This window comes from Gadus macrocephalus, chromosome 14, assembly GCF_031168955.1.
Source record: "Gadus macrocephalus chromosome 14, ASM3116895v1".
NCBI lineage: Eukaryota > Metazoa > Chordata > Actinopteri > Gadiformes > Gadidae > Gadus > Gadus macrocephalus.
This window is the reverse complement of record NC_082395.1, coordinates 1,591,450-1,612,671: the sequence shown is the minus strand read 5'-3', so window position 1 is coordinate 1,612,671 and position 21,222 is coordinate 1,591,450. Positions and strand designations below refer to the sequence as shown.

Genomic DNA, 21,222 nt, shown 5'->3' with positions numbered 1-21,222 from the left:
TAGAACAATGGGCATCCAGCTGTTAGGGCAGGATAAGACCGTCTCTCCCCCACTCGGCTTTTTACTCAGCTGTAAAGCGTTTTCTGTAAGAAACGTCTCCTGTGAGAACACAAAATCCCAGCCTAGTGGTGCATGTATATATAGGAGTGTATCTGGAATAATCTAGACCAAAGTTGGCCTTATATATGCCTTTAACATGCAAGTGGTGAACTACAGGATTCATATTGACATGTTACAGAAAAATAGTTGGAGATAATCGATTTGAGAACATGATCAAACAATATAACATTAGTGTGGCTTGCTTTGCAACCACACTAATTAGTGCACACCATTTCCCTAATTGTACAATGAATGATCCAAAACATTTCGGTAATAAATTAGACTAAGGCAAATAGGCAGGAGATATTGGTCACTTTATTTTAGTTCGCTGATGTTTCTAAAGAAACACAGAAAGACAATGGGAGGAGTCTCAATCCACTCTCAAGAGAACAGAGTGCAAATCACAAGAGGAGCAAAACATTGATTGTCCAAAAAATACAAATACACTCTCCTCGATTGTGGATCCAGGAGAGTGTGTATCGACTCTGCTCAGTAGAACTGCAGAAAGATCACAAATAATAGGCATTCTTCGCAACGTACAGCAATGTACATACATATTCATATGATGTTGACCAAAAAAAGAGCATGTAGAATATCTATTGATAGATATGTAAATAACACTGTGTCATGGAAAACTTTGCAGTTATGGAACTAGCTTAACACATGTCACATGCTGTTTGTTATGACAGCCATTTTGTCTGAGCCTGAAACAATGATTCTGAAGACCGGTATCAAGAAGATCACGGAAAACACAAAAAAACTAAAATAAGTTCAACTAAATTGACAATTGCAATATAATATTACATATTCCAAGCACTTTCAATTAAACGCATGACGAAGAATACTGAAACATCTCAGACTTTGAATGGGTAACAAGCCTGGTAAAAAGGAGCTATAGGGAACATTGGATATCAAATACAATGCGCTGAACAGAGTCCCTCATTTAAATCCCCTTTCCCCCAAACACAGAAAATATGACAGCCTGTTGATATAGTCCAACCTGAATAAATATGTTTTTGGCTGAACAGGCCGAAGCGTCCATGCCCTTCGTTAATATAATCAGAGTTGATCGATTGATTACAAAAGTAAATATATATTTAAATGGTAATTTCTGAGCAAGGTAATATCAAATCATTAGTAGAGTATGCAACTTCAGACATTTTTTAGGGAAATAAAAGTGAAACTACATTTACAGTGCATCAGAGTTTGAGTCAAGGTGGACGTATCCTTGAAAGGTATAGCGGTTCACTTATCCAAGATTAGGACGGATGCTCTGCATGATTGTGTTTCCTCCAGCTACCTATTGAGACCGAACTCGCTGATTCCTTGTTGGTGGGGTTGTGCTCTAAAGACGTGTTTCTGAGGGTGTGTCCGATGGGCTCACAACGCGAAGGTGGACATGATGTTGTCCTGACTGGAAGAGCGCTTGTACACCGACGAGGAGCTGAAGTAGGTCTCTCCGTCGGTGCTCACGTCATCGTCATCGTCGTCATCATCATCCATGGCGGTGAGCAGAGGAGCGGAGGTGGTCTTACGCCTGATGGGAGCGAGGAACGGGCGAGAGAGTAAGAGTGAGTGTGTGTGAGAGAGTTCAGGAGAGGGAGAGGGAAAGAGAAAGAATGTTTGTGTGTGTGTGTGGGTTTGGGTGGGAGGGAGTGAGCGAGAGTCGAGGAGAGGGAGAGAGAGAAAGAGAAAGAGAATGTGTGAGTGTGTGGATGATGGAGAGTTCGGGTGAGGGTGTGTGTGTGTTGCAGAGAGAATACAATTATAGGAGTGAGAGTGAGGGAGTGAGAGAGTGAGGGAGGGAGGGAGAGAGAGAGAGAGAGTGTGTTTATTTGAGGTGGAAGGAGAAAAGCGAGTGCGTGTGAGTTAGGGAGGCAGAGGCAGAGACAGAGATGCACGCCACATGATTATCCCTCTTAACGGCAAAACGTTTACGCACAGCGCCTTGCAACGATCCTCCAATCAGCGGATGGGATGTGAGTCTGCGTGAGCTTGTGAGTGTGCGTGCGTACAGACCTCATCAGTGGATGGAATGTGATTGTGCGTGTGTGTGTGCGTGCGTGCGTGCGTTGTGTGTCTGTGTGTGCGTTGTGTGTCTGCGTGCGCTTTGTGTGTGTGCGTGCGTGCGTTGTGTGTCTGTGTGTGCGTGTGTGCGTTGTGTGTCTGCGTGCGCTTTGTGTGTGTGCGTGCGTGCGCTGTGTGTGTGTGTGCGTGCGTTGTGTGTTTGTGCGTGCGCTGTGTGTGTGTGCGTTGTGTGTCTGTGCGTGCGCTGTGTGTGTGCGTGCGTTGTGTATCTGTGTGTGCGCTGTGTGTGTGTGCGTTGTGTGTCTTTGCATGCACTGTGTGTGTGCGTGCGTTCCTACCTCATCTCGCTGCGCAGCGTCTTGAGCTGGCTCTGCAGCTGTTCGTTGGCCTCCTGCTGCTCGTCCAGCTCTCGCTGCAGCTTCTTCTTGCCGTGCTCCAGGCGGTCCATCTCCTCCTCCGCCCCGTCCATCTGGCGCTTCAGGGCCTTCAGACGCAGGTTCAGCTGGACGGACACACACACACACGGTCAGAGACGCACACACACACACACACAGCCACGGCCAGAGACACACACACACAAACACAGCGGTGGTCAGTCTCACACACACAGCCACGGTCAGACACACACACACACACACACACACACACACACACACACACACACACACACACACACACACACACACACACACACACACACACACACACACACACACACACACACACACACACTTCTTTTTCGGGGGCGGCATGTGGCTCAGAAGGTAACCTCCGGCTGGTAACGGGAAGGTTGCTAGTTCGATCCCCAGCTCCGAGTGTCGAGGTGTCCCTGAGCATGACCCCTCACCCTCACTGCTCCTGACGAGCTGATTGTCGCCCTGCGTGGCTGACGGCACCGTCGGTGTGTGAATGTGAGCATGAATGGGTGAATGCTGGGCCAAATTGTAAAGCGCTTTGAGCGGCCACTGGTTAGAAAAGCGCTGTATAAATGAGGTCCATTTACTATTTAAAGGAGGTGACTCAATCCCCACAAGAGTAGTCACGCATCAACGAAAGACAATGGTGGATCGGACAGAACATGAATCATGGTACTTCCTGGTTTCATGGTGGGCGTCGCCGTCGACAATAACAAACGTGCACCGGCCTCGTAGTTATTAATTACTACTTAGAATGGCTCTCATTGGACGGTCGTTCTTTAGCAGCACCATGGGCATTCATGTTCCAGTCAGACACAACACTGGGTGTGTAGGTGTGTGTAGGTGTGTGTGGGAGTGTGTGGGTGTGTGTATTTGTAGGTATTCGTAGGTGTGTTGTTTTGTGTGTGTAGGTATGTGTCTCTTTGTGTCTGTCTGTGTGTCTGTCTGTCTCTGACTGTGTGTGTGTCTGTCCGTCTGTCTCTGACTTTGTGTGTCTGTGTGTCTGTCTGTCCCTGACTTTGTGTGTGTCTGTCTGTCTGTCTCTGACTTTGTGTGTGTGTGTGTGTCTGTGTGCGTGTCCCACCTGGTCCCTCTGGTCCTGCAGGCCGTGGTGTCTCTGACTGTGTGTGTCTGTCTGTCTGTGTGTCTGTGTGTCCTACCTGGTCCCTCTGGTCCTGCAGGCCGTGGTGTTCTTCGTCAACGCTCATCACCATCTCCTTCAGCTTCCTCTCCAGACGGCGGTTTGTCTGCTGGAGATTAGCTCGCTCCCTGCACGCACACGCACACACACACACACACACACACACACACACACACACACACACACACACACACACACACACACACACACACACACACTTGTTTAACACAATATAATGAATTGGTCTTAATTGGATGAAAGGGTCCTTCTCCATGAAGGACCTAATAGTTAAGATCATAAAGATGGTTAAGATCATAAAAATGGTTAAGATCATAAGATGGTTAAGATGGTTAAGATCATAAAGATGGTTAAGATGGTTAAGATCATAGAGATCATAAAGATGGTTAAGATGGTTAAGATCATAAAGATGGTTAAGATGGTAAAGATCATAAAGATGGTTAAGATGGTAAAGATGGTTAAGATCATAGAGATCATAAAGATGGTTAAGATGATAAGATGGTAAAGATGGTAAAGATGGGTAAAATGTTTAAGATGGTTAAGATCATAGAGATTATAAAGATAGTTAAGATGTTAAGATGGTAAAGATGGTTAAGATCATAAAGATGGTTAAGATGGTAAAGATGGTTAAGTTGGTTAAGATCATAAAGATGGTTAAGATGGTAAAGATGGTTAAGATCATAGAGATCATAAAGATGGTTAAGATGGTTAAGATGATAAGATGGTTAAGATGGTAAAGATCATAGAGATCATAAAGATGGTTAAGATGGTAAAGATGGTAAAGATGGTTAAGATCATAAAATGGTTAAGATGATAAGATGGTTAAGATGGTAAAGATCATAGAGATCATAAAGATGGTTAAGATGGTAAAGATGGTTAAGATCATAAAATGGTTAAGATCATAAAGATAGTTATGATGGTTAAGATCATAGAGATCATAAAGATCATAGAGATCATAAAGATGGTAAAGATGGTAAAGATGGTTAAGATGGTTAAGATCATAGAGATCATAAAGATGGTAAAGATGGTTAAGATGGTTAAGATCATAGAGATCATAAAGATGGTTAAGATGGTAAAGATGGTTAAGATGGTTAAGATGGTTAAGATGGTAAGATGGTAAAGATGGTTCAGATCATTAGGCGTCGGTCCGAGTCCCAGGGAGTGGCTGCCTGACGTCTCGTCTCATTGTGGGACTAAGTACATGCTTCCACAGCCCCGTCTTATCCGTCCTAATACACATAATCACACGTAAACAATGAGAGGACACCAGTCATCAGGGTAACCATGGTAACCACGGGTCCTCGACAACCCAGACTCCAGACGCGTCCAACCGGTTTCAGAGGAGTTCTGCTGACCGAGTAAAAACTGAACCTCTGTCCAACGGTTGGAGCAAAAGGCGCCGGGCTGAGCAGAGTGAGAGCTCAGAGCGGAGTGAGAGAGGAGTGAGAGATTAAAGGGGAGTGAGAGAGGAGTGAGAGCTCAGAGGGGAGTGAGAGAGGAGTGAGAGATTAAAGGGGAGTGAGAGCTCAGAGGGGAGTGAGAGAGGAGTGAGGAGTGAGAGAGGAGTGAGAGCTCAGAGCGGAGTGAGAGAGGAGTTAGATGACTGAGGAGTGAGAGAGGAGTGAGAGCTCAGAGGGGAGTGAGAGAGGAGTGAGAGAGGAGTGAGAGATGAGAGAGGAGTGAGAGCTCAGAGCGGAGTGAGAGAGGAGTGAGAGATGAGAGAGGAGTGAGAGAGGAGTGAGGAGTAAGAGAGGAGTGAGAAGTGAGAGATAACTGAGGTGTGAGAGCTCAGAGCAGAGTGAGAGAGGAGTGAGAGCTCAGAGAGGAGTGAGAGAGGAGTGAGAGCTCAGAGAGGAGTGAGAGAGGAGTGAGAGCTCAGAGAGGAGTGAGAGAGGAGTGAGAGCTCAGAGAAGAGTGAGAGCTCAGAGAGGAGTGAGAGAGGAGTGAGAGCTCAGAGCAGAGAGCGGCGCGCAGCACTTTCTCTCCTGCAGCGGTTTTTAAGTCATTACCCTCCGGCCCCCTCCTCTTCCCACGCCGCCCCCGTCACCCATCCCGGACCCCCGCCCCCCACAGCGCGGCCCCCGCCTCCACCGCTCACCGCTCCTCCGCCTCCAGGCGCTCCTCCAGCTCCCCCACGCGCCCCTCCAGCTGGGAGACCACCCCCTCCTGGCTGGTCCTCTGGGAGCCCTCCAGGTGAGACACACGGCCCCGCAGGTCCTTGTTCTGGAGAGGGCACACACACACACACACACACACACACACACGCACGCACACACCGACACCGACACCGACACAGACACAGACACACACACACACACACACACACACACACACACACACACACACACACACACACACACACACACACACACACACACACACACACACACACACACACACACACACACACTTAAACAAGAGACAGATGAATGCATGAATCCAGGGCTTCAGGAGCTGTGGGTGTGGCGGTGTGTCGGACCCCGTGTCGGGTACCTGTCTCTCCAGAGCCATCTTGTCACACTCCAGGTCCTGTCGGCTGGACCTCTCCTGCAGCAGCTCACCCCTCATCTGCTCCACCTGTCAGGCACAGCGCAGGCACCGTCAGCCCCCAGACCCACACACAAGGGCCCCGCACACAAGGGCCCCGCACACAGGGGCCCCACACAGAGGGGCCCCACACACAAGGGCCCCACACACAGGGGCCCCACACACAAGGGCCCCGCACACAGTGGCCCCGCACACAAGGGCCCCACACACAGGGGCCCCGCACACAGGGGCCCCGCACACAGGGGCCCCGCACACAGGGGCCCCGCACACAGGGGCCCCGCACACAGGGGCCCCGCACACAGGGGCCCCGCACACAGGGGCCCCGCACACAAGGGCCCCGCACACAGGGGCCCCGCACACACGCAGTCTGAGGGCCCCACACACAGGGGCCCCAACACACACGCAGTCTGAGGGCCCCACACACAGACAGTGTGTGTGGGTGTGTGTGTGGGTGCGTGATTACTATTATATGTTCCTTATTGAAAATTGCTTGCATTTCTTTGATTTCTTCATACTTGTATTTCTTTGTTATTTTAATTGCCCTATATTTTAATTGCCGTGTCTTTTCAAAAGCTGCCTATGGACAAGTGTTGTGAATTAGCACTTAAACAATGCATCTGTTCTGTCCAATGTAATTGCTATGTCCATATCAAATAAACACAAAAAAAAAAAAGTAATGTAATTATAATAATAGTAATTATGTCCAAATACTTCCATAATAATTCTTGTTTTAGTCTAGACTTAAAAACAAGACTTAAGCACGTTTTTTGAATGTGCAAATATCAATTTCAAGTCGGTACACTTAAGTACATTGATGATGTATAAACATAATTAGTCCTCAAGGCTGAGTTCAGTGACTAAACAAATGAAATGTTTCCATCAACAAACGCTGAATCATTTGATAAAGTACGAGTTGGGAGACGACCGGTGAGCTGGTCCCACGGCAGAGGGGGCATGGGGCCCGCTAATCGATACGGCGCCGGCTCTCTGCGGCTCTCTGAGGCTCTCTGAGGGCCCCGGGATCGGTGATATTTTATGCCAATTAGCGTCTGACAGCGGGCTGCCCTGATGAAGGATGGCCCCCCTAACGGGAGGAGGCAGCGCGGGGCTGCGGGAGCTGAATCAGCAGACTGGAACGTACAGCAAAACTAATCTGCTCTGTGAGAGAGGAGGGGAGATTACTCTCATTTAGACAGGAGCAGCACACCTGGTGCCAGGGGGACGCAGGTGTGCTGCCCCCCCCCCACCATCCCAACCCCTTCTGCCCCCCCCCCTCCTCATAGCCATACAGCCTCCCAACACACACACACACACACACACACACACACACACACACACACACACACACACACACACACACACACACACACACACACACACACACACACACACACACACACACACACACACACACACACACGCACGCGCTCCTCTGTTGCCGTGACGACCGGCCCCAGCCTCATGCTGAACCATTGGCTGTCTGTCACAATGCTACTTTTATCTGTCTGCCAGCGATTTCTAGAAGGGGAACCCTTTGAGGAGGACTTAGAACCCGGGTTCAGACCCCTTCCAATACTGGGCTGTACTCATTTTAAGTTTGGCTGGACGTTGTAAAATGTCTGTCTTTCATAAGAGACCAGAATTCAACGTTGCACCCTTTAATAATAATTCAGTTTTCTAGAAAATATGCGTAGTGTGTTCACTTTCCTCATTCCAACATAAAACCAAAACACAAACAGGACTAAATTTACAAGCCCAAAAACAACGTCTGTAAAACTGATCCATCCAAGAAACTGTAAGCAGTACAGATGAAACAGGAGCAAATCCTTTTCTTGTAGCGGCTGTAATCCCTCGCTGGGTACAAGCTCGCTTAGTGGCCTCGGCATTCGATTTTTGATAAGACAAAACAACCTGAAGAGTATCGCTTTCATTTGAACCCAGCAGACTGCCAACCTGAGACATTTGGCCACATGCACTTCTTGGCAGAAATGATATTTCTCCCCCCTCTGAAGCCTGGAGTGAATAGACGCCGGGACACCGCGCTGGCAGGACATCAGCCCCGCGTGGTTGCCCAAGATTATCTTACAATGCAATAAGTAGAGCACTTTCTCTGGAGCGGGACAAAGAACATCCACACAGACGTAGACAGGCCTGGACCAACGCACACATCAACAGGAATGAGTCTCGATGCACACACTTAATGCTGTGTAGCATGTGGGAATGAGACGTTTGAGCGGGCGAACTCAGAGTGAAGGGGTATGGACCTCAGGGTGAAGGGGAATGGACCTAATGGAGGAGTCTGGACCTAATGGAGGAGTATGGACCTCAGAGTGAAGGGGTATGGAGCTCAGGGTGAAGGGGAATGGACCTAATGGAGGAGTCTGGACCTAATGGAGGAGTATGGACCTCAGAGTGAAGGGGTATGGAGCTCATGGAGGAGTCTGGACCTAATGGAGGAGTATGGACCTCAGAGTGAAGGGGTATGGAGCTCATGGAGGAGTCTGGACCTAATGGAGGAGTATGGACCTCAGAGTGAAGGGGTATGGAGCTCATGGAGGAGTCTGGACCTAATGGAGGAGTATGGACCTCAGAGTGAAGGGGTATGGACCTCAGCAAGGAGCCGCACGGTGAGGGGAAGGGGAGTGAGGTGTGGTTGAGGGAGGGCATCCGACCTGGTCTCGCCCGCGGTCGATGCGGTCCATGAGCTGGTCTCCACTCTGCCGCTCCTCGTCCAGGTCCTGCTCCAGCTGGACGATCCTCTCCTGAACCCGGAGGACACGGGAGGCCGGGGTTTAGACATAGAGCCAGTTTACAGATTACATAGCGTTTCATGTGTGTACATAGTTTCTTGGTTTCCGAGATTGAGGCACGAGTTATTTATATTCCCAGCGGCTCGAAATGTGTCTGCGAGTTCCTGAATATCAGTTTTAATTTGATCACAACAAACACAGCCCGTGTGCTTTGTGTTGGATACCTCCTCCCTCTCCATCAGTAGGTCCCCGTGCCCCTGAAGGGTCCCCAGAGGACCCCCGTGCGCCGTACCTCCATGAGCTTGAGGTGCCGGGCCCTCTCGTCCTTGGTGTGGGCGCTGGTCTGCGAGGCGCTCTGCAGGTCCTCCACGCTCCGCTGCAGAGCGCTCTGCAGGAGCAGCGCCTCGTCGCGCTCCCCCTGGCACTGCTGCAGCTCCTCCACCCGCCGGGTCAGCTACACAACAACACACACACACACACACACACACACACACACACACCAAGGGGTTCAGATACCCATCAAACTCACACCAACGAGTTCAGCTACACAACAACACACACCACCAGGTTCAGCTAACATACACACAGCACCGGGTTCAGCTACACACAAACACACTGCACAGGTTTGAGCTCAAGGAACCCGAGTTGTACATTTTACTGCACATATTCCTAAATCAAGAATATAGACTTCAGTGTGTCACAGTTAGAACTATTATCAAGAGAATAATAATAATTATTCATAAATATCACTAAAGACGGTACCCTTGAATGAATGACCAGCCCTTCAGATGGATGTTGTTTTGTATACATTCTGTTTTACTCACTGCTCTGAGAAACGATGACACAGTGAGTCTACCGTTTCTACAGCGACTAATGAAGCCATCAGGCTCAGAGTATCCCCAAGGCCTTACGAAGTGATGCCCCCAACAGCTGGAGCAAACACCCTCACGCCTAACGTGGAGCCACAGAAAGGAATCGCTGGTTTCCCCAACAAGAACGAATAATTGGCAATTCCAAAACTGTCATGCCATACATCACAGGCTGGGACACTAAATGGCTAATACTTAGTTAGTTACCGGAAACTAGAATGGATTCTAATTCTGTAAATAGATGGGAGCGTAAACGCTGGATAGAATATAAATGACCTGCGTTACCATCTGGTACAGGACCAGGGAACCCCATCCCCACCACTAATTAACCCTGCTTCTTCAGCTGCATCATTTGTCTTCATGACTGAAATTCACTCCACTAATCATGTCCCATGTATTGAGATTAATAATATAACCATTTCATGTTCATCTAACTCTGGAACCAATTAGAAGTGAAACAGTGAGGCAGGGAAAGCTGTTGCATCTCTAACCAGCAGTTTGCAGCCACAACATGTGAAGACTGCCAAACACAAAGGGGGGGGGGGGGGGGGGATGTGCATGAACGACCCGACCCGACCCAGCATGAGGGGGGGGTCGTTAAGAGCGGAGGAGGATGTTGAAAGAGCCAATGCAGCTCTCACAACAATGACATCACAACAATGTAATCCTGCCCTTCCTGACTGCAGCTGGTCAACGGCCACACATCAGCATGGAGGCTGGTCACAGTGGCCATACATCACAGGAGGGAAGGTGTTGCACATCCAAGATTAAAAAGAGAGACACTACGGGCTGCATCCACGCAGAGGTACAGCTTATTGTACAGGCCGGAACACAACCCTTTTTTATAACTCACAAATTATTTTAATTGCTAAACTTTTCAACATATCTTAAATGAGTCATTCGTGGATATACCGTGACTAGTGTGGGGAGTAGAGGTAGAAATAATACATGCAGATCCAAACCTTGGTTATACATTATTAGAAAGTAGACAGGCTCAGTGGAACATTAACACTTTGGTTCTCATTATTATTTTAACAGCCAAAACAAAGATCTACAAAACCTCCCCTCACAGGATCAAATCAAACTCTCCGTCATCCTCATACCTTGTTTAATCTCGTTTTTTAATACGTGTCCCACATTTTGCCTACTTTTATAAAGAAGGCTTCTCAAGTAAACGTCTTGTTAGCTGCATTTAAACAGATGCACAGACAAACATCCCATCTGAAAGGGGATCATCATAAATCGCATACGTTTAAATCGATGTGAAACCACTACGCATCCACCGCGCCCCTTTAAGGAGGAATGGTGCACGTTGGCCTGGTTCTTTGTTGAGCCAAACATTCCTGGCATTCCTGGGGAGCAGACAAGGTTAAACCGCTCAATTGAAAACAGAGTGGGGGCATGGGGTGAGTTCAACTCAACCGCTGAATTATAAATAATATTATTGTGGTAAGCGGAGAAAGGTCACCCAGGGATTATAAAGGGTCTCACTTTAAGCCTACTTATACACTCGTATCTCAAACTATTTAAATACTTTACAACTCAATGTTAGTACAAACTATTAGTACTCTTAGCCTTAGTAGCAGCATGGCTTGCTGTACTCTACTTATTACTTACTACAAATAATTATAAAGACACTTCAGCTCGGATATTCAAATGTCTATCAGTGTGACGGGTTCTGGAAAGAGGAGCGCAGCCCACTCACCCCTCAGTGATGCCGTCGCTGAGGGGTGAGTGGGCTGCCTCACTCACCCCTCAGTGACGCCGTGACTGAGGGGTGAGTGAGGCGGGAGGAGCGGTTACCGCTCCTCCTGCCTCACTCACCCCTCAGCGACGGCATCACTGAGGGGTGAGTGAGGCGGGAGGAGCGGTAACCGCTCCTCCTGCCTCACTCACCCCTCAGCGACGGCATCACTGAGGGGTGAGTGAGGCAGGAGGAGCGGTAACCGCTCCTCCTGCCTCACTCACCCCTCAGCGACGGCATCACTGAGGGGTGAGTGAGGCAGGAGGAGCGGTAACCGCTCGTGGTTCGACAAAGGCCCGTCAGCGCGACCTCGGCCCGATCTCTGGAGTGACTCACTAATCCTGCAGCGTCTCCCTCCCTTAAGACCCGGTCTGAGTGACGGGGCGACGGGTGTGAGCGGGAGACGGGTCAGACGGTCGTGAGGGGGAGACGGTTGTGATGGTGAGACGATTATGACGGGTGTGCTGGTGGGACGGACGTGAGGGTGAGACGAGTGTGATGGTACGATGGGTGTGGTGGTGAGACGGGTGCGGGGGTGAGACGGGTGCGGGGGTGAGACGGGTGCGGGGGTGAGGCGGGTGCGGGGGTGAGACGGGTGCGGGGGTGAGACGGGTGCGGGGGTGAGGCGGGTGCGGGGGTGAGACGGGTGCGTGGTTGAGACGGGTGCGGGGGTGAGACGGGTGCGGGGGTGAGACGGGTGCGGGGGTGAGACGGGTGTGGTGGTGAGACGGGTGCGTGGTTGAGACGGGTGTGGTGGTGAGACGGGTGCGTGGTTGAGACGGGTGCGGGGGTGACACCCACCTCCTCCTGCAGGCCCCGAGCGGCGCCCTGGGACCGGTCCAGCTCCAGGGCGCGCTCCCTCAGCTGCCGCTGCAGCTCCGCCAGCTCGCGCCGGTTCTTCTCCTTGTAGACGTCGATCTGCTCCTGCAGCTCCTGGGTGGACGACTGCGACGCGTCCACGATCTCGTTCATCTGACGCACAAGACGAGGCGTGTGAGGAGAGAACCGACAGACGTCAAGTTTAAACTGGAATGCACCGGTGTCTGTTTCATATCGCTGGTCTGCGAAACAGATATTGGTACATTCCAGTTCACAAACCAGATCGACTTACAAAGCGACATTATTATGAACCGGAATCCCCGCTGAGAAAAGTACGATTTCTATTGTTGGACACCACGGCATTACTCGAGTAATCAATCATACTAACACATTACTAATCCATTCTTCCCTGTACGTCTCGTCTAGCCCTTAACCACGCCCACATCCGTTACACCCTGCCCTCCATGTCATCACACAGCAGACAGAGACTGCACCCTTCACCCTACATCCTGCACACTACACCCTTCACCCTGCACCCTACACCCTTCACCCTTCACTCTGCACCCTTCACTCTGCACCCTTCACTCTGCACCCTTCACCCTTCACCCTTCACCCTGCACCCTGCACCCTTCACCCTGCACCCTTCACCCTTCACTCTGCACCCTTCACCCTTCACCCTTCACCCTGCACCCTTCACCCTTCCCATCCCCCTTCACCCTTTACCCTTCACCCTGCACCCTTCCCCCTACACCCTGCACCCTTCTCCCTACACCCTTCACCCTTCCCTGCGCCCTACACCCTGCACCCTTCTCCCTACACCCTGCACCCTTCCCTGCCCCCGTCGGCGTTGCTCCTCCCACCTCCTTCTGCAGCTTCTCCACCGTGCGGTCCAGCAGCCTCCGCTCGTCCTCGATCTGGTTCTTGGTGGTCTTGAACTGCTCCTTCTGGAGCCGCTCCTCGGCCAGCCGCTCCTCCAGCTCCCGGTGCTCCAGGCTCAGCTTGCTCAGGGTTCTCTGTGAACCGGTCAGGACCGGTTAGCTCGGCTGCTCTTCAGTGATTCGTTCAGTCGCTCACAAGTTGTCGTGGAAATTAGGATCTTATCAATGACGCACATCACAGTCATCTCCGTTACTATATCACAAGATCCGTCGTTTCGAGTCCCTGCGCCCCGAAAGATACAAAGATATTGACCCCCCCCCCCCGTTCCTCTCGTCAACTGAAGGACGTTAGGCTTCGGTTTAGCTCTGCTTTAGGAAAGATGTGTCTGGTCAGTAAACTAGGCTCCTCCTGAAGCCCGGGAACACGTTCTGCTTTTACCTTTAGCTTCTTTATAGTAACACAAAATAGTTTGTATGGTTTTTGTTCTTTGAATCCTTTAATGTTTGACTTCCCTACTAAAGTCCTGATCATACAGGGTCTCTCTCTGAAGGGGCTTTAACTCCTGCGCACTAACTCCCAGGACCAGGATCGACTAAACCGAAGGCAAAGCCTCCATTAAGAGTCCCACAGGGACAGAGACCCTTCCTGCTCAGCCCACCTGTACGTCGTCGAAGCGCGTGCTCAGCGCTCGGTTGGCCCGCGACATCTCCTCCTCCTGCTCCTTCACCTCCGCCACAGACTCCTCCAGGTGCTTCTTGTCCCTCTGAAACCGTCCCCACACAGAGCGCGTCAGACCCCCGGCTCCGTCCGACGCCCCGGCCCCCCTGCTGACCCAGAACCGGCTCACCTCCAGGCGGACCACCCTGTCGCCCAGCCGGGTCTCCTGCTGGCGGGCCTCCTCCACCACCCGGGTCAGTCGGCCCACCTGGGTCTCCAGCTCCAGGGCCCGCGCGTGGGACCGCTCCGCGTCCAGGGACAGGCCCCCCGCCTTGTCCTCCGCCGCCCCCCGGGCCGCCTCCAGCTGGGCCTTCTCCCGCACGGCCGCCGCATGGCCCTGGAGAGACAGGGACCACAGCCTCAGGACAGAGGGACAGGACAGAGGGACAGGACAGAGGGACAGGACAGAGGGACCACAGCCTCAGGACAGAGGGACCACAGCCTCAGGACAGAGGGACAGGACAGAGGGACAGGACAGAGGGACAGGACAGAGGGACAGGACAGAGGGACCACAGCCTCAGGACAGAGGGACCACAGCCTCAGGACAGACGGACAGGACAGAGGGACCACAGCCTCAGGACAGACGGACAGGACAGAGGGACCACAGCCTCAGGACAGAGGGACCACAGCCTCAGGACAGAGGGACCACAGCCTCAGGACAGAGGGACCACAGCCTCAGGACAGAGGGACCACAGCCTCAGGACAGACGGACAGGACAGAGGGACCACAGCCTCAGGACAGACGGACAGGACAGAGGGACAGGCCAGAGGAACCACAGCCTCAACCCAAAGGGTATGCCACACTGACGCTGTGTTTAATATTACCATAATTTCCTCCCATCACCCCCCCCCCCTCCCCCCCCCCCCCATCTTTCTTCTGACAAATGTACTTATTGTAATTCGCTTTGGATAAAAGCGTCCGCTAAATGCCCTCAATGTTATTGTAAATGTCAATCTTACAGAACACTAGTGTGCTGCCTTGTTCAGAGCGCAGGGACAGTAACAGTGCTTAGAGGAATGCCCGGGTCCTTTATAAACGGTGACTGCTTCAGTGTTAACAGACTGAAACAGCAGAACCAGAATCAGAGGAACACAAGGAATCCATACAGTAACTCACAACAACAACAACGCACTCAGCGGGTATCGACACTGACCACACAACACGCTCTCGTTCGACAGGAGAATTTGTTGCGTTCGCTCAAACAAGAATATCAGGAATGAGGTGGAATGCTATACAGCCGGCTCTGTGGTTTCCTGTACAGCGCATGCCTTAGCCTTTAACCTCAACGTCTGAGGTCCACAACGTTGCCAGACCATTAACCCTGAAGACATCCTGAACTCAGTCTTCCAGTTCAAAGCTGAAACATAAAGAGAAGACGGTAAAACCCCCTCTCAGACATATGAAACACTTTTTTATTTTCTTTTGTCAGAGTTATTTATTAGTACAAAACATTAAAAAAACGACTGAAATAGCTTAGCACATCCCTCTATTATTCTGTGATCTGAAAGCTAGCTGGGGGCTGAAACTATTCCACAGTGAGTGGTTCCCCAAGCAGGCCAGCGTTAAGAACCAAGACTGAACCATGGGCAAACAATTTCTTTATTACAAAACCCTGCGGATCTCGCCGAGGTAAACACTGTTTTGTGTACCTAATGCAGTGTTGCATGCAATGTTAGTTTTCTGTAAGTTGCCTGACAATAGAAGATTAAATATTTGTAATGTTAAATTTATCATACAAGAATATGAAAAACTAAGACGTCACAAGCAAATATAGAGAATCTCTGACTGATCAGTTGAAGACTCTGAAACTGTTGTTGTAATGGAGTCATACAACATCATAAAGTCAAAGGCATGCTTCAAGGAAGTGTGAATCATCAAGAAAACATGTTGCATTTCTTTGCAAAAGACAGTTCCACCCAGATAAATGGTTGGATATGCTCCCATATGCAGAAAACAAAGAACATTTGAACAGAGCATTGAAATACCTTGCAACAGGCCTTGTATAAGTATAACATATGTTTACTCTTTGGCAAAATTTAACTGCCAGTGATCATGAACGAGCGAACTTACTCGAGCATGAAACCTAAATGGATTCTGAAAAAGAGACGTAATGATAACATTGTTTGCAAGAATGCAGTATCAGAGCCGGTTTTGAATCAAGATAGTTCTGAACTTCAAGATGAAGGCCTACAGCCATCAGATATCCACTCCATTTATGTCGACTCAGGGTTAAATGGCCCTCATTATAAAGCCCTCATAACCATAACAGAATCACACGTTCACAGCTCACGTTTCACTGCTTGGACAACTGTCGGAAGTGTGAGGCCATTTGATACGGATATTTAGTGCAGAGGAACTATAGCAATAACACTGGATATAGACTATAATCGTTTAAACTAAAGCAGCACCGGCGTTGGTCACTTTTTTGTCTGAGTCAGTGCACCAAGGTCACCTTGAGTCTGAGTCAGTGCACCAAGGTCACCTTGAGTCAGTGTTCCAAGGTCACCTTGAGTCTGAGTCAGTGCACCAAGGTCACCTTGAGTCAGTGTTCCAAGGTCACCTTGAGTCTGAGTCAGTGCACCAAGGTCACATGGAGTCAGTGTTCCAAGGTCACCTTGAGTCTGAGTCAGTGCACCAAGGTCACATGGAGTCAGTGTTCCAAGGTCACCTTGAGTTAGCGTTCCAAGGTCACAACCGGCAGTCGGCTGTACTGCCACAAGGACTCTGCCTCCCTACCTGCATAATACTTAAGCACGCTCCAACTTGATCCAAGATAGTCTTTATCAGCTTAAAAATATATGGATCACCCTTTCATATTTTAATAAAAAAATTGGTATCAGAATAAAATCTATATTAAACAAAAGCAGCAAGAAAACAAGTTGTATTAATATTTCTGTACAAAAGAAATTGCAGATTAAACCAACAGCTTTCTTCCAAAAACAAGTAGTACCAGAGTACTTTAGTTCTGCCCTTTTCTGTACTCAGAAATGTTTACCTACAGTTACTTATTAACTCACAATGCCTTTAAAGTTCACCATAAATTCTTCATGAAAAATCAACATCTCAGGTGAAGTACTTTTTTCAGACTCGCTTTAAAGGTATTCTAGGCCCCAGCACCCTTTCACTGCCAAATTCACTTTGACAAGCGAAGAAACAATGAGGGAGTTTAGCGTTAAGCTTAGAGCAAAGTAGGCTGCACGCATCCAGTGACAGACATCCACCATGCTGACCAGTATCAGTCACTGTGTTCTGCTCCCTCCTGGCTCTTACACACATAATACTGTCCTTTCATTCTCAGCATGGAAAGCATGGATTATTGATGCACTGGCTTCATTTAATAATCAAATAATAAATATTTATTGTCCCCTTGACAAATTTACAGATCATAATGGGAACTTCAAATAAATGTTAAAACAGAACTTCTCATTTTCCAAGACCAGAACAAAGTGACCAATATCAACCCTTTCCAGGGGAGACAATGGGCCTGGTGTTCTCTCAGTGTTCCCAGCTCCACCTCACAGAGCAGGATGCTCAAGAACACAGGATATCCCTCAGAGCAGCTGCAACAACATTAACCATGACTTCACCTACACAGCCAGCCCGAGAGAGGACTGCAATGGTTAAAGGCAATGCTACTGAACAAGGCTAAATGGATTTAAGTTCAAATAAAAATATATTATAAATGTGCAAAGCAGTTACTTGGCATTAAAGTGCATGCTGGGCTAGCTAGGCCAGGCTAGTTAGTGGCTTACTCTGTTTGGAATTGGATCCACATGTAGTATAATCATGGAGCGATTGTTTTATGACTAGAATGCAGTTGAAGAACTTCTGGTGTTGTTTTGATTAAATCCAAAATAATAAATCAATGCAACTAATTATTTTTGGGAAAAGGAAAATCATCTGAATGTGTGCAACGATCAAGTTGCCATGATCACAGAGAATAACATACGTTTCCTGCATGATATCAGATGATCAGAGGAAACGCTCAACGGTTTGGACAAAGCATACCACAACTGCTCAGACTACTCTACGGTAATAATTAGCGGACAGTTGCTAGGATAGGTCGACATCACAGAAAGTTCACCAGTTTCCCCGATTCGAAGCCAAGGAGATCAAGGAACACGAGAGCTGCGTCTTTCACTACAAGTACGACACCATAGAAACGATTTGAATTCCTCGCTCTCATCATAAAGGTGTGTATGCATGTGTATACGTGTGTGTGTACAGTATGTATGTGTGTATGCGTGTGTGTGTATGCATTTTAAAAGCTTTTCATATCTAAAGCTGGATATCTAGATAGATAATGATGAGTAAAGTTGCACTATTTTGAACTAAACTCCCCAGTACATAGTGCTTTTAGGACACTACGGTTTCTGCATGCACTGTTCAACACAATCCGTGCCACATGTATCCTCAGCTTTCTTCTTCACTTCCATGTCCTATGCCGGGCATTAAACCCTCCGCTATCTGCCTTTAACATGCAAACGCATGATGAAAACATCTACAATACGTTGTTGACATAATTTCCCAGTCAAACCTGTACTTTCTGAACTGTTGACACCACGTTTTGTCTGACGGAGTGGATTCCCTTCATCCTTATATTTCCACCCCGTTTCCTGTGTCCCTCGTACTCCTTCCTGTTCCTGCCAGCCGCCAGTTAGATCAGCACGACGTCAGGACTACGCTAGCATCAGACAAACGACCTCTGAGCACATCACACGACCTCTGAGCACCATCAGACGACCTCTGAGCACCATCAGACGACCTCTGTCCAGCAGGTTGAGACCTTACGTGGTTGGTTTAGAATACGGCCAGGCATTAGATAAGCCTTTAGCTGTGTGGAGGGTCATACTTAACGTCTCGTGGTTAAACAACTTTACAGACGGGAGAAATGAATGAAAGAACATGTAAACGGAATAGAATTGTAACGGCATTGGGTGTTTCTTTTGTTATAAAAATAACGACGTGGTAAAAATTGACCTGAGTTTTAAAGAATCAAGACATGAAACAGAAACTCTCTTGGAGGAGCATTGGGGAGATCTGCTCTCCAGGTTAACACCGGTGGAACTCGGCTTCACTGGAACATGATCTGCACAGAGCACATTCTCCACTCACCAGCATTCCTTCAGAGAGGCAACACTTATCTCTACCTCTCCAAAGATTGCCTCGCACATTCTGCGTATTCCAGAGAATCACAGTTTAATAAATAATCCACTGTACACCATTTAAAGGAAACTATCTTAGTAACTATAGTAACTATAAAGTATGCACCCACGCAAGGGTCATTGGTTGAAAATAAACTACAGCTTGGAACGTTTTGCAATGGTTATGAAATTCCACTGGATAAAAAAAACAAAACACTATGGACCGTTCCATTTCTGAAGAAGCCCGGGGTCCCTGCTCTGGCCGGCCCCGCGTTCCCCCTCAGCGACCCACTGACCCACTTAGTCAGGGTGTCCCGGCCCCCGCTGGTCATATTGTGAGAGACAAACTCATCATTCATCTTCTGCTGAGTGTACCCCACACTCACCCCGGTCTCCCCACCCGATCCGGCCGCTCATTAGATTAGACATGGCCTGCTCCTCCAATTAAAGCCACACACACAAAGCCATGCACTGCTCTACTTCCATACACGCCCTCTCTGTCCACGCATTGTCAGCGGGATCGGCACTGCTGCCAAAAGAGGGGACACATTGAGCTGTAGCCAAGTAGCAAGAAGATGCACAGTTTAGTCTTCATTCATTGGTCTAAGTCATCTCCCTCATCACTTCGATCGCACTGCCACTACTAAAACAATACAAATAGGAATTTAAACATGAAATGACTCTCGTTGTATTCTGGATTCCTAAAGCTAATCTGCTCTCTGACGTGTTGTCCTTCTGAAACTAGAATGTAAACTAGCAAGCACTCAACTAGAAACAATCAAACTATTTTAATACTTTGATTAACTAACTTGGAGGTCACTTTTGATAAAAGTCTAAAACTTCTAAACGACTAGAAAACAAATCATTCCGCAGATTGACACAAAATAAATATCTATAAAAAAAAGAGCACTTTTAATGAAAGATTAAAAAACGTCTGTTTGAACGAAGGGCATCGTAAGAAAAGAGGCAGGCAGAGCAGAGCGGTGTCCCAGAGACACGTGTCCACCCCCCCCCTTCACACTGTTGACCACGCTAACCTGTGAGCTCGTTAAGTCACAACGCTTCCCAGGTATTCTTAACGAGCGCCTATCTCTAGTCAACCTTGATTGAGCAGCAGAGGAGGCAGGTACCACTCCAATAAACCGCTTCCCGCCCAACACATTGCTCTCTCGTCTTAATCTCAGCTCATAGTTTGAAACGATTCATGAGCTTGTAAAATGAGGGCATTGTTTGCTTATTCTCGTTTATTGACTTTGAGTCGTCAAAGTTTGACAAAATGACATCTGGATTTACATAAAGACAAACATTGTTTTGCACTGTTGTTTGTTGTCGCCCAACGTCTCATCTCTCCACAACCAATGTGGGACATTTCAAACATAACACCAGAGATGATACTGAAACAGACAATAACAGGTCATAGAACAACATCCCTAACTAAAACCAAAGATTGGTCGCCATGTTTTCCACCAAATGAGCAAAAACAATGAGGTCATCCTGTAACCTGATTACAATGCCTCAAGAACCCCCCCCCCACAGGGGGACATGGAAGAGGAAATGACCTCACAGACTCTTGTACACCCACTGGAGGACCAGGCCGTGTTCTGGGGGAGGAAATGACCTCACAGGTTCCTTCTGTAGATGTTTTGCTCCGTGGACCCCCACCAGCCCAGTAGGAAGCCAGGGGACAAAGGGAACTCCCAGTGGGAGCGCTGAGCTACATGTCACTGTCTACTCTCTCCACTACCGTCTGCACTTAGCTCTCCAACATCCGCGGAAACACCGATCTGAGTCGTTTGCAAACACAACTTAAAAATATAAAAGACCAGAAAGGTGGAGATTTAGAATAACTTCCTACTTCCCTTCAATCCTTTACCTTAAAATGAAGGCTACTTAAACTTAAAAAACGTTAACTCTGGGAATAAAAGCCTTACAGAAATAAAGCTACAGTGCCGTTCTCGGGTCTTCACGGTCTCTTCAAAGCCCACCGTATGGCGGAGCTCTGAACGGAAACAAACCGGCCGCCCAGCCTTATCTCCCCGCCGCCGCGGCAG

General features: G+C 48.8%; 1 protein-coding gene across 2 annotated transcripts in view; it reads right to left on the bottom strand.

Moving 5' to 3' along the window:
* Nucleotides 1-394: 394 nt before the first annotated feature.
* The window catches only part of cgnl1 (cingulin-like 1), a 29,416-nt gene continuing 8,588 nt past the window's right edge, over nucleotides 395-21,222 (bottom strand). For both annotated transcript variants that reach the window (XM_060071202.1, XM_060071203.1), the window contains exons 9-19: nucleotides 14,158-14,364; nucleotides 13,969-14,073; nucleotides 13,292-13,444; nucleotides 12,414-12,584; nucleotides 9,292-9,453; nucleotides 8,922-9,011; nucleotides 6,196-6,279; nucleotides 5,801-5,925; nucleotides 3,704-3,812; nucleotides 2,466-2,629; nucleotides 395-1,636 (exon numbers count right to left, since the gene is read on the bottom strand). In XM_060071202.1, the coding sequence (XP_059927185.1) occupies nucleotides 1,480-1,636; nucleotides 2,466-2,629; nucleotides 3,704-3,812; nucleotides 5,801-5,925; nucleotides 6,196-6,279; nucleotides 8,922-9,011; nucleotides 9,292-9,453; nucleotides 12,414-12,584; nucleotides 13,292-13,444; nucleotides 13,969-14,073; nucleotides 14,158-14,364 (1,527 nt within the window). In that variant the 3' untranslated portion in view covers nucleotides 395-1,479. The remainder of the gene's footprint in view (nucleotides 1,637-2,465; nucleotides 2,630-3,703; nucleotides 3,813-5,800; nucleotides 5,926-6,195; nucleotides 6,280-8,921; nucleotides 9,012-9,291; nucleotides 9,454-12,413; nucleotides 12,585-13,291; nucleotides 13,445-13,968; nucleotides 14,074-14,157; nucleotides 14,365-21,222) is intronic.